This window comes from Theobroma cacao, chromosome 8 (assembly GCF_000208745.1).
Source record: "Theobroma cacao cultivar B97-61/B2 chromosome 8, Criollo_cocoa_genome_V2, whole genome shotgun sequence".
Lineage (NCBI taxonomy): Eukaryota > Viridiplantae > Streptophyta > Magnoliopsida > Malvales > Malvaceae > Theobroma > Theobroma cacao.
The window spans coordinates 4,396,188-4,415,044 of NC_030857.1; the positions used below are offsets into that span (position 1 = coordinate 4,396,188).

The following is an 18,857-nucleotide window of genomic DNA, read 5'->3' on the forward strand; positions in this document are numbered from 1 at the left end:
CTCTGGGCAGTGTGCTCACATGGGTGTCCGCTTCCAGTATGAATACCCCACCACCAGCCCCCACTCCCAAATCCCCCATGCAATAAAGGCCGCAGAAAGGCAGCAAATGCCAGTCTCATAAAAACTTAATCTGCATTGGGCTTTTAGGTCCAGATCCAACATGTGGGCCTTTGATTCTTAATGGTCTTTGGGCACCATAAAAACAACTCACTTTAGCTAGGTCTCTGATCAGCTACTCCCCAGGCCAGCTATGTTATTATTCTGTTATGAGACAAGAATCCTCGACTGCACTGACAATCTGAGAATCAAGTCCGTGAAAGGATCCCTTGCCGCCCCTTTTAAAAACGAGCTCTTTCGGTATTCGGAAATGGCTGCAAGCTTAGCTCTTATCTGCTTTGTTTTGTTGGTTTTTGAAGAGCTTATTCTTAATCTTAACATTATTCTGTCTGAGGAATATATACGTCTACTTTGGATTTCTTTTGTTGTCTTTTCCTCCTTTGAGAAAACGGAGGACATTTAATCCCCCTTCGATTGAAATCTCTTGGGCCACTAGCTCCAAAATCCACTTTGTAAGAGGCCATATTTCTCTTCACAGGACACTGTGAAAGGGCCAAATGGGTCTGTTTAATTGAGGTGGCCGATGACCATCTTGGATTTGGGCTTGGGTTTGTTTAATGGACCAATCATTTCCCTCGTATCATTGCGTGGCATTTTTTTATTGGATTCCCTCCAAGTACTATTTTGTTTCTTCTCTTGATTGGCTAAGAAAGTACTTTGATCATATCTTTGAATTGCATATAAGCCTGGCCCATGAATTTAGGAACGTGCGTGCAAGAGTAAAAATATTAATATCAAGTCACAAAGTAAGGGTAATTTCCTTAATGTTCAGTTGGCTGTCGCTTCTTAATCCATCACGACACTGCTTAGTTTACCCTCAAAATCTACAAAACCTCTCCGAGAATCCAGCGAAAACCAAATCAACTCTCCTCCTAAATCACGTGTTTCACCCTAATTCTTCCCTACAGCAGCCTCGTGTCCCACTTGGCGCGTGACGCCGACAATCCCACTTTTCCATCAGATCCATCAACGGTGGTCACCATGCCACGTCATGGGTAGCACAAGTACTGGCTCCACCTCGCAACACGTTGGCGGAATATTCCATACCACCCAAATTGAATAATTCCGGTAACAAGAAAGAGTAATAGAACCCTCCCCTCAAACCCAAAGTTAACCTTTTTCTTATAAAAGGGTTCCCTAATTTATTTACAACCGATTTTTCCCTTGGTTCTGTAATTCCATAAAATTTTGTCCTCCAAGCAAATAATTATTACCAAAAAGAACAATTTTAATGGCTGCATCGTCCTTCGATTCACTTTTGTTATTGTTCTGTTTGGGATCTTCTTCGGTTCAGTTTTGTTTTGTCGATCGTTCTTTAACTTCTAACCCATCTCATCCTCAGATTCTTAGTCAACGTCGTACCTGTTTCTGACACAGAAACTAGCGGAGGAGAAGGTCATCACTCATCACCAACATGGGAAAACGTACGAAACTATTTTTCTTCTTGATTTCTTTTTTATTCTTTGGGTAATTCCTGTCTAAAGCAATTGATTAACTTTTTGTCTCTAGGTTTTTTGGTTTCGCAATTATTTTATTATCTTTCCAGAATGCGAACAATTGCAGGGTATTAATTACTTGGTCAAAGCGCGTCTGAAGAATTTTCTATTATTTGTTTCTATCTTTAAGCTGAAGAAAAGGACTTCTTTCAATCTGGCAGGTAAAACTCAGCGAAAGAATGCGGCGATGTTAGATAGCGACGATGATAATAGTAGTGTAAGTTCATCGTCAACCATGCGTTCTGATCGAATGTCGGTGTCTGGCACTGAAGAAGTAGAGTTTAATAAGGATAGTTTACTTGATGAAGCTGTCGATGCATTATACGAAAAGAGGTTAGAATTAGTTATTTGCTTCTTGATTTTATTTATTTTTTGGATGAAAATGTTTTGCATTTGTATGGTTTCATTGTTTGCTGTGGTGAAGGGAACAACTGTTGGGTGTGTTGAAATTCGTTGCTTTGCAAGGTTTTCTCAAATTTGCACAATTTGAGACTAATTAGGGTTTGGATATGAATGTGGCTGAATTGGTTTTTATAACTTTTGTTGGTCAAGGGGTACTACACGAGTGAAGGCCTTGGAACTGATTATTGATGCCTTCAATAGCAACTTGCAGCACCAGTTTGTGGAGAAGAAGTAAGTTGCTTTTTTCCTAAATTCTTGTATATTTGTCGTAATTCATGTTATTGCAAGAATTGCAGATTAGGAGCAAGGTTCTATGAGATCTCATGGAGCTGTGATGGGTTGAATAGGATCCTTTAGTTGGTTTGTTAAAAAAAGGGTATCTAAAGAGTTAGGAGCGACATTTTTTTAGTGAGATTGAGCAATTAATCCTACTTCAAGTCTCATATTCTTAGATTGTTATTTTTCATTACCAATCGCATGTCCAGATGTAGCTGAAAATGTTTTTTATGATTCACAAAGTATGGTTGAATACTTAAAACTGTGTGCTTCTGATGGTCATATTATTGTTCTGTTGTCCAGATTTGCTACATTACTGCATCAATGTCTGAATTGCATCAAAAAGGGGTCCAGCAAAGAAATATCTTTGGCATCTCATACCATTGGTTAGTCTTGAATGCTTAATGCTGATACCCTTTGCAAATACTCATGCACACATGCACAGAAGAAAACACAAGGCTTCAGTATTCAAGCTGATAATTTCTTTTGTAGGTTTGCTGGCTTTAACTGTCGGTTCTGGAGATAATGCACGGGAAATATTGGAAGAATCAATCACTCCTCTCTCACAGGCTTTTAAATCTGGCTCTGAATCTTCTAAGATAGCTTCGGTACATAAGAAATTGAATAAAGATTGGAATTCATTCTCCCTTCAATTTTTTTGCTGGTATTACGAGACCCAACTATTTTTTTTTCTCATGACATGGTTTCTTATTGTAGTTACTGGAGTGTTTGGCTATCATCACTTTCATTGGGACAAATGATCCAGAGGAAACAGAAAAATCAATGCAAATTATGTGGCAATTGGTTCATCCTAAACAAGGTTCTAATGTAAGTACGCATGCCTGATTTTCTCTAATTGAAAAGCATCTGATAATGTATTAGAGGTTTTTGTATCAGTTATTTTTGGAACTTGTTAATGAAAACATGATGATGTATTAATGCATGTTGTTTGCTTTATTTGAGGATTAATTATTTCTGCTTGAGTTGTAGGTAATTACTGTCAAACCTTCTGCAGCTGTTATAACAGCAGTTGTGTCTGCCTGGTCGTTTCTTTTGACAACCATGGATGGATGGAGACTGAGTTCGAAACTTTGGCAAGAGTGAGTGACATTTCTGGATCATACTTTGGTCCTTTTTTTTCTCTCTGATAATCTTTTGTCTTGACAATCCCTGCATGTGTACCTCAGCTAATCCAATTGTTGGGATTTAAATCTTAGAAAAGTAGGTCAAAGAACCTGGTGTGAGATTTGAATTATGCTCCCACAGCATAGATCTCACTGGACTACAAAAGTAGGAGCACAAACCTGGGTAACTTGAATGGGCCAAAAACTGATTGGTCTTAGCAAAATTATGCAGGTCCATTACATTTTTGTCTAGTTTACTAGATAAGGATGACCGATCCGTGCGCATTGCTGCCGGTGAAGCAGTGGCAGTAATTTTTGAGATGGGAAGCTTAGAGAAGTTTGCAGCTGAAGCTAAAGGTTCCAGTGATGGCTCAGTTTCAGAAGGAAATAAATCTAAGGAAGGATTTTCACATATACAAGGACTGAAGGGAAAGATTTTGAACCAAGTCAGAGACCTCTCTGTGGAAGCTGGTGGTAAAGGTTCTGCCAAGAAAGATCTTAACAATCAAAGGAACTTGTTTAAGGATGTGTTGGAGTTTCTTGAGGTACTCTTATTATAATATTCCATTTCCATGAATTTATGATTCTTGGGACTTCTCATGTTAACCGTAATTCTCTTGGTGATGTTAGGAGGGTTATTGTCCTGAGACATCAGTGAAGATTGGTGGGGATTCACTACAGACATCAACATGGTCCCAGTTTATTCAGGTTTCTCTTCATCTTCTAGTTCTCCAGTTTTTTATGTTAGTTACATGCCATGAATGTTTACAATAGTGTTCTCTAATTTCAATCCAACAGTTGAACTTTTTGAGGCGCTTTCTTGGAGGAGGTTTCACTAAACACATGCAGGTTGGTGTCCTTTTAGAGACATTGACATCTGTTGATGCAAATTGCTTGTCTTTTTAATTTGCAGGTTGATTAAGATAACAATTTTTGTTTCTTTATGCAGGAAAATGAGTTCCTTCAAGATGTTCTTGGGTTCACTCCAAAAAGAAGGAATCTTCTTGGCAGTGAACATATATCCAACACTGAAAAGGTTGGTTCCTACTGTATTAACATGTCCATCCCAATCACAATATTTCTGTAATTATGGTAATTTAACTGTTTATCTGTCAGTCCTTTTATTTTTTGATTCTAATGGTAAGATTTAAGCCTGTGATTCATTAGGCCATCCCACCTCTTTATCACTTTAGCCAGTCTGTGGGGCCTTAACAATACATTGTGAGCTATCACATTTTTACAGAAGAATGCTCTGTTAATTCCTCAAAAGGTATGAAGTTAATATTGATTTCTTCCGATTCTTTGCTGCAGAGAATGTACAGATCACCAAATTCAGTCCTCAACAAAGCAAGAACCCAGCTATTGAACAAGCAGCGGATGCTATCTGAGGTGAGTGTCTTTCATGGAAAATAGGGCACTTTACAACCAAATGCACCATTAGTGAATTGCCTGGTTAATTGTTTGTTCCTTTCTTGTATTCAGGGTAGAAACATCGGGCACTTTGCTGTCAACGTAGGTGATGAAGATTTCTAAACTTCTGTAGGGCGGGAACTAATAATTGTCTGCCTGGCTCGTATTAAATCATACATTAATTTATTGAAACCCAAAACTCTACAACTAATAACTAGGGAACTATTTTGGTTAAATTGGTGATGGATTCATATACAGATAGTTATTCTAATCGTACTCGTGTAACGTTCATTGTACTTTTCTGTGCTTATTTAAGCATCGATGAGAAGTTTCTTGAGTTGAGATGTTCCTTTAATGGAATTGAATACTGTTTTTCTCCGTGAGCCCACCACTTCCGCATGATGTTAATGATTTACACATTAAGGATTTGTTTGTACTCTGAATTTTCCACATCAATCTCAAGCCCCATGCTTAGAAGGAACAGAAATCTGCCAAAGTTTCGATCAACAGTCCATGATCAAGCCATGATATATGATTGGTTGCTTGTTGCCAACTAGCTATAAAAAGAGATTAAAGACATCTAACGGTCGAGTATCTGAGTAAGCCTAACTAAAAACTTATAAATAATGTATGATTTCTGTTCTCAACTATAATGGCCCTCTTGTATCTAACCCCAAAAAAAAAAAAAAGAAAAGATATGACCCTCTTAATTGCATATAATGGAACACAAAAGAAATATACATTACAATTATTTGCAGCTTCCTGTAAAATAAGATTTAAGAAAACTTTTAAAATGGAATAGGATCGTCCGTATGCAAAGGAAAGCTTCTTTATCATGCGTGCCTAAAAACCAGTCAATCCAGAGAAGTGCTTATTCATGGCCCGATCCTTCCTGTAATGATGTCTTCCGCCACTCCTTCCCCTGCCCCTCTGATTTCCCGCATTTCCTCTCCCTTCCACTTCAGAGTTGTCAGACTGGTTATCTTGCTCCTCACGGGACTCTCTTGGTCTTGCTCCACCCCCTTTTCCCCTACCCCTAGGGTTCCTTGCATGATCTCTCCCTCCCATTTCAAAAACATCAGGCTGGTTAGTTTGCTCCCCATGCTCCATCAACTTCTTAACTGCACCAAGAGGAAGGTTGCCACCGCGTCCAAGGCCATGTATTAATTCTACTTGAGCTTGGGTAACTAAAAAAGCTTCATTGGCATTTGCAACTGCAACTGAACCTGCAACCTTATAACTATAATTCTTACCATCCTTGACATAGTACTGAGGATTCTTTCTGGAGCCCCACTTTGAACTAGGCGTAGATTGACCATAACTTCCTGATTCTGTACCCCAGGACTTCCCCAAATCTGAGCTAATTTTATCACTTAACATCTCATTTTCCTCCAATCCTGACTCTGCAACACTTAGACCTAGGTCATCAAAAGAGTCATCATACTCGTCTTCATACTCATACTGAGAAATCAGAGCAGCTTTTCTTGATGAATCCTTCTCCTCTCTGGTGTCAAGAGTAGCATAATAAGGTGAGTCATCTTCAGACTTCCTAACAAACCTCCCAACTGATGATGATGATGATGAAACTGATGGGCCCTCAACCAGTTGTCCACTAACTACTGGTACTGCTGTAGTTGAGGATACTGCTACAGTGTCAACGAGTTTCCCTTTCCCCTTATCAGTATCAACCAGTTTTCCTTTCCCTTTATCAGTCCTGCTCAGATTTGAAGCAGACTTGGGCATTGGCATTGTCTCCAGGGAAGTGTCCAAAGCCTGCAGATCTTCATGAAGAGTTCCCTCAAGAATCCTCTGAATAACCTCTTCTGGATTTTGGTTATAAACTTCAAGGCATGCAGCTAAGAACCCTTTGCCATGATCAGGAAAGAGATCTTTTATTTGGCTGATTTTGGATTCCATAATTGCTGCATCTTCATCCATCTGTACCTTATTGCCTGTCACAGAGGCTGGGATGGGAGTTTTAGGGGGTTGCACTTTAGCAATGCCTTGTTTTGTATACATCATAATCCCAGATAAATACTGAAATTGTTCATCATCCGTGAATATCCACCCTGCAAAAAGCAAGTTGAATACAAATTACTGCATGGATTAAGTACGAGCACATTTAAGAAAAAAATCAGAATAGCAAAGGATCAGTGGAGAAACAACATTCATTGGCACTATTGACATCCTCTAAATGCAGAAGTTTAATTTCAGATGGTTCTGAAAAAAAAAAGGGTCTGGTTCACAAACATTGCAGCAATACATCACTCCCGACCATGTATTAAGATAACAATTGTTCATCTTATCAAATGACAATAAATATACAATAAGCCACCTACAGTGCAAAATGTATAATTGTAATGAGAAGAAAAAACGTCATTCTTTAATGTTATGAGCATATTTACAGACTTAAAGAAGAAATATATGTATAGTTGCTTATTCACAAAATGGACCTTAATGCTAACAGGTAACTGCTCATCAGCATGGTGGTTACCAGCCTTAGTGGAGAGGCACCTAAGCCTAGGTTCAAGTACCTTTGTCCCAACCACCATTTTCTTCCCTCAATATTCTCCATTGTAATAAATGAACAAACTAATATGAAATATGATCATAGGATTTTCACAATTTGATTATAAAGGCAGCATCTCAATCTGAAGTTAAGGGATGAATTCTAATGAGTACACTGACCATTATTCTGCAAATTCTCAAGTTTGCTCATTATATTGCAATTCTTTTCAACATTCTGAAGGAAAGTATCCCGTTTCTCATTCTCCTGACTTTGTAGTGAAACTCCATTTATCTCCCTAAAAGTTTGAACCAAAATATCTGCTCTTATGAATGGATCTTCAACTGTGGCTGGAAACATCTTTGTTACAGTTGGGATGGGATGTCCATCCAAAAACACTTCATCACTAAGATAGCAAATATCTAATAGTTTCCAACCAAATTTGACTATTCTCATAGATAACATCTTCAAACTTATAGCAATATCTGTTAACATTCCATATTCTTCAGATTCAATACTCCTTCGAAAACCCTGCTGTAAAGATGGAAGCAAATTATCATGCACCCGTGAAAGAGTTGTGAGCAATTCTTCATTTCCGTAACTGCATACAGAGAGAAATTTGATATTAAATTGAGTCAGAGCATAACTTCCTGTGTAACTTGTGAGGGAAAGAAGGGACACATACAATAGAAGTTTCCCACATAACAAACCAAAGAAAAAGGTCCAAACAATAACATCGAATTGTTGTTAGATTATTTGAAGTGTCAAAGTTGAAGTTCCAATAGAAAGATCCTCAATCAGTTAGGTTATGCTCGTTGCGAATAAGTACTTGAAACCCACAACTTCAAGCAATATCCAGGGATTCTTATTGCATGGATAACAAGCATGTATTAATTCATATAGAAAAGAACTTCCAGTAATAAAAGAGGTACCTCATTTCAACAGGGCAAGAGAAAAACAAAGCTGCAGGTCTATATGCAGTAACAAAAGCATCCATAGATACAATGGCATCATTAATGAAGTCAATCACCTGCCCCAGGAAAAAATAAATGAATAATGTTAAAGCTTCACTTGCAGCACAGAAATTCAACTTGAGATAGGAATAAACCAATGATTCAGGAGGTCATCCTATCATATCACTGGTTCCACCTTTGACTAATCCCACCACCCCTTGACATGGTTCTGTCGTGCTCTTTATTTATTTGTTTGTTTGGTAATTAATTCGTTTTTTGAAATGAAAATTATTTACTTCAAAATACACATACTGGATATCTTTTTTTTTCAGCTGAAAATCATCCCTAGAAACAATATACAAGACCATAGTATCTTCCAACTGCGAGTTCACCACATCATAGAACCTTTCAACCACTGCCCCACACCTAGCACCAACAAAACACACTCACAATAACAACAAACCTCCAAAAAATCAGCATGAAGCCGGTCAAATCCATAATCTCCATGACTTCCAGAAGAAAAAAGAACCTGTCCAGTATGAGTAACACATACATAAGCAACCATGAATGTCATAACTAAGTAAAGAATTGATGCTACTGCAGATGAAAAAAATTACCAGGAATGCAGAAAATGTTTAATATTACACAACAGAGAAAGAAAATCTCTTGCAAACTCAAAGCTATTTAGAAAGTACCTCCAAAGATGTGCTGCACCGTTCATGCATCGTGTGAACAATACTCAAAAAATGAGACAGTACTCCAGTCAGATTATCATAGATTGTAGGCTGAGCTTTCAGAGCATTTGCAACCTGAAAAACATAACAAATGTGAGAGAAAGAGAGAGGGAGGGGGAGGGGGGGNTTTTGTTTTGAGGGGGGAGGGGGGGGGGGGGGGGGGGGGGGGGCTTGGTGAGGAGCAGAGAAAGAGTAGAGCTGCAGTCAACTTGAGACATAAGAGGATATCTCCCACAATGATCAACTATGAGACACGCAAACTACTATGACCTAAAAGGGTATAGACGTGGAACATTTGAAAGATCTATCTAGATTGTAGCTAAGGTGAAAAAGTCCAAGGCCTATTAACAATTTAGCTTTGTATGGACTACTTAATTTAGAAACTGTGGAAAATAATTTTTATCTCAGCCTTATTGATTGGCCTTGGACTCTGACTCTGCAGGGTGGCTGACAAATATTGGTTGCAATTATGACTTGCAATGTGACCATTGGACATCTCCTTTTGACAATAGTGGAAGCTTAGAAAGCAAAAGGTTCAAGGGCAGCAAGAGATCTTTGGTCTCTTAGTTAATCAGAGATACTTGCATTGGAAACTGAAGCAGATACTCTTCATAAGAGCAGCTCACCTATAGGCCTTAGCACGGTCAATACATGTAGAAAGAATTCTAAATTCATTAACCATTAGAAAAGAGCATCAAGTCTTCAATCACTTTCTACAAAAGAATGCTTACCAGCAATTTGGTCAGATCATCATTTTCATGACCATATATAGCACAAATGTCCAACAACTTTGGCAAGTCGAGCAACTTCTTCTCCTGCAAGATGACTACATGCAGAATTAGTGAACAAAATGTGCATATGAAATATGATATACAGTAAAATTTAACAACATTTTGGGGTTGGGGGGGGGGGGGGGGGGAATTATATTGATGAACAGAAACTGCACATGAACAGGCTAAAATACACTCATGCCCCAATAAGAAGACACAGAAATGAGACAACCCACCTGCATGGTCGTTTGCACTAAGACTATCAGCAGCTCGAGCAGCAGGATCCCTATTTGAAGATCTACAATAGCAAGAAGGTCTATATCAATTTACCACAATACAATGGTGACTATGAAAAGAAGAGTTATACAACTGAAAACTTACATTCTGTACAACACCATGAAGACACGGCGGCTTAATTCAAGCTCTCCTACAATAACCCCAGCAACGATCCCTTTCACACCACGATGAGGAAAATCATACCACCTGCTCCTAAATTGCAAGAAGCTGTCCAGAAATTTGTGCAACGAAGTGTCCCCAGACACTGAGCAAAATACCACAATAAATGAGACTGAGAAATAGTAAATGCATTAAAAAAAACACACACACAATAAAATGGCAGTTAAAAGTTACCCTGTTTCCAGAATTCTCTGGGACTGAGCTTGAGCAAGCGAGACAACTCTCTGTTTAAGAGATCAACTACTCTCTGTGATTCAACTGGATCCAATCCTCCCTCCTCGGCGCCAAGCCCGGCAGCCACGGCCTCATCTTGGGGCAAATAATTTACGAAATTGCCATCGGGAGTTGATGGAGTTCCTCTGATAGGCACCCAATCTCCGTTTTCTCCCATCCGAACACGGCTACTGGCAGAGCCAGAGGGTGCGGCGGGACTGCCGGATGGCGGAGCATCTCGTTGCTTGGGAAGAGATTGCCTGAGGGAAGACGAGAGGGAGGTGGTGGGATTAGGGGTTTGGTTTTTGTTTTTATTTTGACTTTTGGGGATGAATTTCTTTTGGGTTTTGGGGAAATTACTTCGCCTGTCGCCTTCTTGCCTGTTGATGTGAGTATGTCTGTGAGACATTTTTTGGGAGATAGTCTGCGCTCAGAGCCAGCTTCTCAGTGTCCTAGGAAGAAAGATAAACTTCTCATCAGTGTTTTTCAATTTATAGTTGTCGCAGTCAGCCTGTTCCCATAAGGGTTTAGCTTTAGGTTGCTCTTCTCTTGTTTATTGCTATCTTTCTAAATTTTCTTGGCTTAATACGTAAAAAGGAAAAACCCCAAATTTAGTTACGGTTTTTTATACTCGCGGTAAGTAAAGGAGAAACCATCAAATTTTTTATTTTGTACTACTAAGAGTGTGATTATTGAGTATATAATTATTGAAAATATAACTTTACAATATTTGATTTAATAAGAAAAAATAATAGTTGCAGAGAATGTAATTACTGAGAAAATTATATTGTATTATTTAGTTTATAAGTATTTTATCGAAAATATAATATAAATAGATAAAATTATTTTTATATAAAAAAAATATATAAATTGAATAAATTTATAATTTTTAATATAAAATTTGATTTTTTAATTTTAAATAATTAAAATAATAAATAATAAAATAATATTTTTATATTAATTATTTAAATATTAAAAAATATATAATTATTATATATTTATTTTCACTTTTTGATAATTGAGTTTTTAAGTAAGGGATCATGCACTAACCAATGAGTGACAACTGTTGTTAAAAGTTTGAACGTGTTATATAAATAAATGTTCTCATCTATAAATAGATATTCAATTTTAAACATTCTTAATGTTTTTTTTTTTTTCATAATTACAACACTAAACATCTTTTCCTTTCAAATCCTTTTAATTTCTTAGTAAATTTTGTATATTCTAAACCGTTTAAATGTTTTTCGACATCAAAAGTATAAACTTTTCTTAAAATACTGCTAAATTTCTTAAAATTTTGAATTAAAATTTTATAAAACTCAAAGTCTCAATCTCTCAAATTTTTAGATTTGACAAGACAATTTAATCCAAATATGTTAGTGACGAGCTACCTTTTCTGCAGGCAATGAAAAAAAGAAAAAGCAGAAAGGAGAAAAGAAAGGTGAGAAAAAGGCATGGTAAGATGAAGGATAAAAAAGCAAGAAGGAGAAGAGAAGGTCCAAACAAGTGAGATCGAAAATTTGGATCGGAAAAAATATGTAACTTTCCTTTCCAGAGAGAAAGGTACTTTCCCTCCATGAGAGGAGAACGACCTTCTCTTATTGTAATGTGATTACAATTGTAAACATATTACATTCCTCTTTTGTCAACCAAACGTCACTATGTATTAACCGATCCACAGAGTTTTAAATAATTATCATCTAAACCTTAAACCTCAATCAATGGACGAAACACTAAAAGCCGCACTCAAGAAAACAATGATCAAACAGATTCAGGAAGAAGAATCCACCTTCACACGATTTGGATTGATTGTTGGTCACTTTCTAATGCAAACATAAGCCTTATAGGCAATTATATTAGTTTTAATCTCGTTAACATTTATATAACTTTTTATATTAATTACAAAATAACCTCTAAAACTTCATTAAATAATCGTGTATAATTCAAAAGCTAAGTCAATTTTCCTTCTCATGAAACCATTTTATTTAATTGGAATTATAATTTGGGTACGCAAAAAAAAAAAAAAAAAAAACCAAATTTCTCTTCTTATGATGGGCAAACAAAAGAATCGAAAGCGCCCACTTAATTTAGGTGGCCAAGCACAAGTCAATTCATTTTTTTTAAGAAGATGGAGATGAGTAACTACCCCTGCAAACTGCTACAAAGGATGTTCATACAAATATCTATATCGTAAGTTAACAACAAAATTCTGCCGTTGCCACATGATAACAAGAAACGTTGCTTTGCTATAGGATTCCCAATCAAATCCTATATCATAGGGAACTCTCAAACAAAACTAGAGATTATTTTTTATTCACAATTTTTAAGTTTAAAACTAAATCGTTCCCAAAGTGTAACTCACAAATCTAATAGGCTCGCAAGGGGGAAAAAAAGTTTTGTACAATTGGAGGATGGAGATAAGCATCCTTACCAAATTCTTCAGGTGATGCGTGAGATACCATCGAGTCCATTCTCGGTTTGAATTTCCAAGGAGTGAAACAAGCAACCACTCTAGGTTGCTCCCCCTCGTAAGCCACTGTAGCTCATACCCACTCAAAGTTTGTTTCTTTGGGCAAAACCAAAGCAATGAGGCACTCAGATGAATTAGGTGCAACTGAAAGCATTGAACATGCCTCTTGTGAGTAGGGAAGAATAAAAAGTAGCCTGGACCACATGGATTTCATTGCTGGAATCTTAATCACTCCTGCACATTCCCTCTGCTTCAAGTATGAGATAAAATCCTGAAACTGGAGAAAGAAGTTGCAAGATTACGAACTTAGTGCAATTACATAACAGAAATTCTAAATTAATTAGGATTATTACTGAAATTTGATAGAGAAGCCACATTATTATTTTCCTTTTCATATAGGTATCAATAAATTGTTTTGAAAAGAGCACTTTTGGCAACGCATAAGATTGCTTCAAGCTGAAGCCGCTATTAGAAACAATCTAAATGGGGAAATGAGAGGCTTGAACATAAAATCTTGTGCACAAAGAACACAACGTAACATAAACTATTTAGGGATAAGTTTTTTAATATGAGATCACTTACGCCTTTATGGTCACCTGAAGAAGAAGGGATCAAGCAACAAACTTCCCTCTACAACACAAAAAAACACAAATGAATACAACTGAAAACTGGACGACAGTTTCTGTTAAATAAAAAAGGAAAGAAACTGCAAGAATATTCAACTCAGCTCTTTCCACAATAATAATCTTAAAAAAAGAAAAAGAAATATTATTGACTCACTTTATGTGGTGGGGTATTGGTGAACGTTGACTTTACATGCCGAAAGTCTGTGCGTTTGGTCATGTCTAATTTGGCAGGCCATCTGCAAGACACATCCAGAGGAGAAAGTTTTTAATATAAATTATTCTGTACTCTTGACAAAAATTATAATCAGGACATATATTAAAGGGGCAAAAAGGAGAAGAAGAAAGTTCATACTCTGCAGGTTCAGAAATGGCATTTGAATATTTGCAAAGATCTGACTCTAGTCTCTGTGCATAAATTGTGCAATAATGAGCCCCACTCTTACATAATGTGCCCTGCCACCAATGCTTTACACACAGTTCAGAACTTCCCGTATCAGTTGATTCTGCAATAGGTGGAGGGGGAGGAGGTGAATTAGGTGGAGGAGGAACAAAAGGTGGCAGCGACTGTGGCAATGGTGGCGGAGATAGAGGTGGAGGAGGTGGAGGTGGCATTGATGATAAAGGTGGTGGGACAACAGGATGTGGAAACATCTGCTCAAAATGCTGTATTGGAGGTCCCTGTATCTGAGCAAGTGGAGTCACAGAAGCAGGTATAAAGGGGGGTGGAACAGCATTGCCATGAAAAGTATTAGGCACCACACCTGGTGAAATTGGATTCTGAGGAAACTGGTGATTCAAACCTCTGGGATCCCAGGAACTGTTTGAAGGATGGTAAACAGGTCGCATAAAGGGAGGTGCCTGGAGTTGTTGTGGTGGTGGAGCAGAAAGGCCCTGTGTTCCTATAGGCATGCATGGCATGGTCCCAGGTGCTAAATGCAGCTCACTTTCAGGTTTCTTATAATTCCATACTTGTCCAGAGGCACCAGAGACAACACCACCACCTATAATACGGTTAGTTAATATACAACTATGATAAGAGAATAAGAGCCAGTATTAATTACAATTAGTTAGTATTACAACATTACCTCCTTGTGTATGATCTGCGATAAGGTTGTTGTCATAACCATCAACTTTTCTCAACCCACCTTCAGGCATATCAGTACAACCTGGAGCAGGCCAGTTTGACTGATATGGATGTGTAACTGGTGCTGCAGTTCCATGATTCTCACCCCTCAACTTGGGAGATACAAGTTCCATTGAGCTGCTAGACATGTTTGCCGAGTTACTATTTTTTATGTCAACATGGATAGGTGGAGCAGCACCAGACCTTCCACTGTCAACATGAGACATAGAGACATTAGCTGGCCCTGCATTAAATGCCGGCATATGGTTACTTCTTTCTTTTCGATGCTTTCTGAGATGTGTCATTACAGCAGCAGCTTCTTCTGGAGTCTCATATTCCAGCAGCAATGCACATTCACAAGTAAGATCAGTGACCATGTAAGGACCCTTGTAGACCGCTTTCCTTGATTCATGCAAAATTTCATCCTTTACCCATTGACTTGTAACGTTTCCAACGTAAACATGAGAACTAGAACCAACAGCAACACCATTCATGGCACCCCTGGTTCCCAACCCTATATCCATGAACATTACTCGCCAAGGAAAACAGCCACGGACATAATCCCTAGACCTTATGGCATCCATGATATTTCTGTACTCAACCAATGCAAACCCTTTGATTGGAAAGAAGAAAAATTGCTCAATGGGAGCAAACCTCTCAAGCTGAAATCTTATATGGCCTTCAGATGCATCAGGCCCCAAAGCTCCCAACCATAGCTGCCGAGAAGCTGAGAAAATACCCATGGCAGCAGGCTCACCATCAAAATACCAAGCAGTTTGAGAAGATGCTGAACCATATGATGCTGCAAACCGACTACTGGGAGATGCCACAGCATTGCTTACACCTCCACTAGAGGATCTCAAGGCAGAAGCGCCACTTGTATTTGAAACTTGATTCTTGTCAACATTCTTAACGTGATTTCTGCCTTCAAAAGAATTACTCCTGAAGTCCAGTGGTGTTCTAGTGACAGGTGAAAGCATCTGATGGCTTGATAAGTCCCTAGCAACAGAAGATCTGCTAGCAGACAAATCCCCATGGTCATGCCTTTCAAAGTCCATGGACCTTGAGCCTCCACTATCATGACCAGAACCGGTATTCAGGTGGACATTAGCTTCAAGGGGAACAATGTGAGGCTTCAGATACTGACCTGATACATTTTCAGCACAACTCTCATTGCTGGTTTTATTGCTTCCAGATTGGTCAGTTGAGGTTTCATGTTGATTAGAGCTTCTAGACACCAAGTGTGGCTGACTAACAAATTTCGAGGAATCAGAATCATCCTCATCACTGTCCGCTTGAACTTCTATACTAATACATTTTCCAAATGATTCAAAGATTCCTTCCAAACTAGATATAATCCCTGGCACAGATTTAGATGGAGACAACTTACACAAGTTCTTGTACTTTAAGACCATCCAACTTCTCAATGATGGATTTCTACCAAAAACCTGCATTCAAGGATATGGGATGGCACTAGAAATGAGCAATAGACAAACATAAGCAAAATTTTAAGAATACAAAGACAAATATAATCCGTACACCAAAAGGTAATTAAAATAATTACCATTGCTTTAGTGTCAGAAATAAGAAATTAGAAACAACTCAATTCCATGAAATTTATTTGATAGATTGAATAAAATATTACCAGACCCAACAAAGAGCTCTTCAGAGCAGGAGATGCATCTTCTGTGACATAGCAACTATCTGATCTTGGTGTCTCACCACTAAGCAAACTGCCTTTGGTGCTTATTCCAGGGGAATCTGTACATGATTTAGGCCCTACAGTTATTTTACCTAAAACACTTTCGACATCTACATTATCAAGCCTGCCTGTTGCCTGTCTCAGAAAATACAGTCCTTTATCAGCTTCTTCAGTTGCAGATGACCTGAAGAGCTCAAAACAGGCAGCAAGCAAATTCTTTGGACAACGGAAGAAAATCCACAGTAGACTTAGGGCATGGAATTTGGATAACTTAATCAATGAAGATTCATCTTCATCTGAAAATCTTTGCTTTAGCTCAGAAAATATTTCATCAGAATCCTGCATTCTCCAAATATCATTATCAACAATCTGAAACAAATCTTTTCCCTCAAAGGACGATACAAGAAAGGAGAGCACATTCTGGAAAACTGCTGAGCAGATGCCTCTGACAACTGATGATGTTGGTGCCTCTGCAGAAGCTGTGCAACAAAGATCAGCTAGACCAAAAATACAAGCTTTAGCGGTTTGAAATGCAACATTATCAGCATCTCCTCCCCTATTAATCACCGCCAAGCTAGAGTTATGCACATTGATAATGACTTTTGTAGCAGCTTCAAGAGCAGTTGGACAGTACAAGGCATAACGAGGAATGAAATCGGCGACAAGACGCTGCACGCTTGTACAGCCTGCAAACGAGTAAAAACCATTGTTACTAAAATAGTTTTAATGCATAATTATGTATATTTCATGGCATCCAAAACACTCTAAAGAAATGAAGTTCCATTTAAATCCAACCAAGTTATATTAATTCTATAAAAGGGTTCTTGTGATAGGAAGAGGAAGCATCAAAAACAAGTAAAAGGGTGCACCGGAGGAGGTGGAGAGGAAGATCGAAGTAGTTCCTCAAGTACTAAGTGTCGTGGCAAGCGGAAGAAAATAAGAAGAGAATAGGTAGAGAATTAGAGAGAAGTTAGAGAAAAGCTCTAGGTGAGAATGTTCTAGCTTTGGAAAAAAATTCTTCAAATGTATTGTAAAGGCTCCATATAAGAAGAGTTTTAATATTAGTTAACTGTTAATGAGCTTTAATATTGAATAACTATTAGAAATCCATTATGTGAATATTGAAATAATATGTTTAATGACCATTAATAATATAATACAATTTATTCTTGAGTAGATGGTAAGGGGAAGAGGTATAAAGAAAAAGCTATACGAGAACAAGAGGTGTACGAGAACAGATACAAGAGAAAAAGATGTACATGAACAAGTACAAGAGAACAAGATAAGAGAGGGAGAGCCACACTTTGTATTTCAAGAAAAAGTTAAGAAAAGACTTCTTAACTGTATCAACATCTAAGCCATCAAACCAAACTCTCCAAAACATCCAAGATAAAAATAACCCGTCAGTTATTTCGGGTTACTTTCATTGTTGTCCGTTTGAAATTATTATTTCATATGAATTAATGCTCCATTTATTCTAGTGTTACACTTTTTTAGTTGTTATGCGTAAAATAATGCTTCGCATGTTTTAATTGTTCTCATTATTTTCTATACACCATTCCGCTATAAAACATTCCTAAAAAAAATAGATAGTTACCAAAATCATCTATCTACAAATTCCACACCTTGAAATTTACTCACTAACTAGAATTGAACTCATTTAGGTTTAAATAAGAACTTTGTCTCTAATAAGATTCTACCAAAACATGTTTAATTGGATTAATTTTTCTGCTTCAATACACACTGGATCAAAATTCAATATCAATAACGGATAATAGGAAGGGTAAGAGAGTAAAAGAAGGTGACCTCTAGAAGCAGTTATGAGAGCTAGGTAAGCTTGTTCAAGCTCAGGCATGTGCCGAACATCTTTCCCTTTCAGGGCGATACAAGACTTAATCCTCTTGTAGTTCTCGTAAACACTTCGAATCTCGTCTCTGTTTCTCCTTCTCGCAAGAATCTCCTCCTGAGACAGCGGAGGTGGAGTGGTCGGTGGACCCACGGAGGTCTCTGGCTGCGCTACGGTTTCCGGTGGCTCCGGTGGCGGCTCGTACAGCCTTCGCTTCTTCAGCGGTTGTTCGGAAGATGCCATCGCCATTTCCGCGGAGAGAAAGAGAGATGCAGGCGATGCCGGATGCAGCAGTGTTTCTCTCTCGCTCTGAGGAGTGAGAGTTTTTTTCGCGGAGTGGGATTCGACGGATGAGGCGGTTTTCGATGTAAGGAAATTACTTGCGTGCCCTGTGCGTTACTGCCAACTCCGCAAACTTGCAATCATCGTGACATATGCCACGTAAGCCAAAATTTTTTTTTCTTATATTTATTTGATGGGCCGGGCTCATTTCGGTAAGCTTGCTGAGGCCTTCACAAAGGTCCAATATATCAAAGTTTTAATTTCGTCAAGATCCAAATTCTTTGGTCAATAACAAAAGTACCATGTCGAACTTAACAAAATAAAATTCATTTGTCTTGTTGTGTACCTGGA

The 18,857-nt window shown here is 38.0% G+C and overlaps 2 protein-coding genes across 2 annotated transcripts; one reads left to right on the forward strand and one right to left on the reverse strand.

The window, feature by feature from the left end:
* Positions 1,202-5,208, forward strand: LOC18591989 (interferon-related developmental regulator 1). Its single transcript, XM_018125772.1, has 13 exons — positions 1,202-1,541; positions 1,775-1,946; positions 2,166-2,246; positions 2,595-2,677; positions 2,784-2,899; positions 3,009-3,119; positions 3,282-3,391; positions 3,648-3,960; positions 4,046-4,123; positions 4,214-4,264; positions 4,365-4,451; positions 4,727-4,804; positions 4,898-5,208. The coding sequence occupies exons 1-13, from the start codon at positions 1,532-1,534 to the stop codon at positions 4,946-4,948; spliced, it is 1,341 nt and encodes a 446-aa protein (XP_017981261.1). The 5' UTR covers positions 1,202-1,531; the 3' UTR covers positions 4,949-5,208.
* On the reverse strand, positions 5,340-18,643 carry LOC18591990. Its single transcript, XM_018125773.1, is given in 16 exon segments — positions 5,340-6,894; positions 7,514-7,932; positions 8,264-8,361; positions 8,748-8,813; positions 8,980-9,093; positions 9,750-9,844; positions 10,025-10,086; positions 10,170-10,329; positions 10,419-10,897; positions 13,011-13,204; positions 13,510-13,557; positions 13,708-13,789; positions 13,906-14,554; positions 14,639-16,124; positions 16,322-17,064; positions 18,185-18,643. Coding segments are annotated over 16 exon segments (6,210 nt in total). The 5' UTR covers positions 18,474-18,643; the 3' UTR covers positions 5,340-5,668.

What these genes read in the sequence shown, in the direction of transcription:
- LOC18591989 (XM_018125772.1), top strand. An exon ending in TTTGGCATCTCATACCATTG is followed by an intron (nt 2,678 to 2,783) that starts GTTAGTCTTGAA and finishes TTTCTTTTGTAG; the next exon opens with GTTTGCTGGCTTTAACTGTC. An exon ending in AGTTCGAAACTTTGGCAAGA is followed by an intron (nt 3,392 to 3,647) that starts GTGAGTGACATT and finishes AAAATTATGCAG; the next exon opens with GTCCATTACATTTTTGTCTA.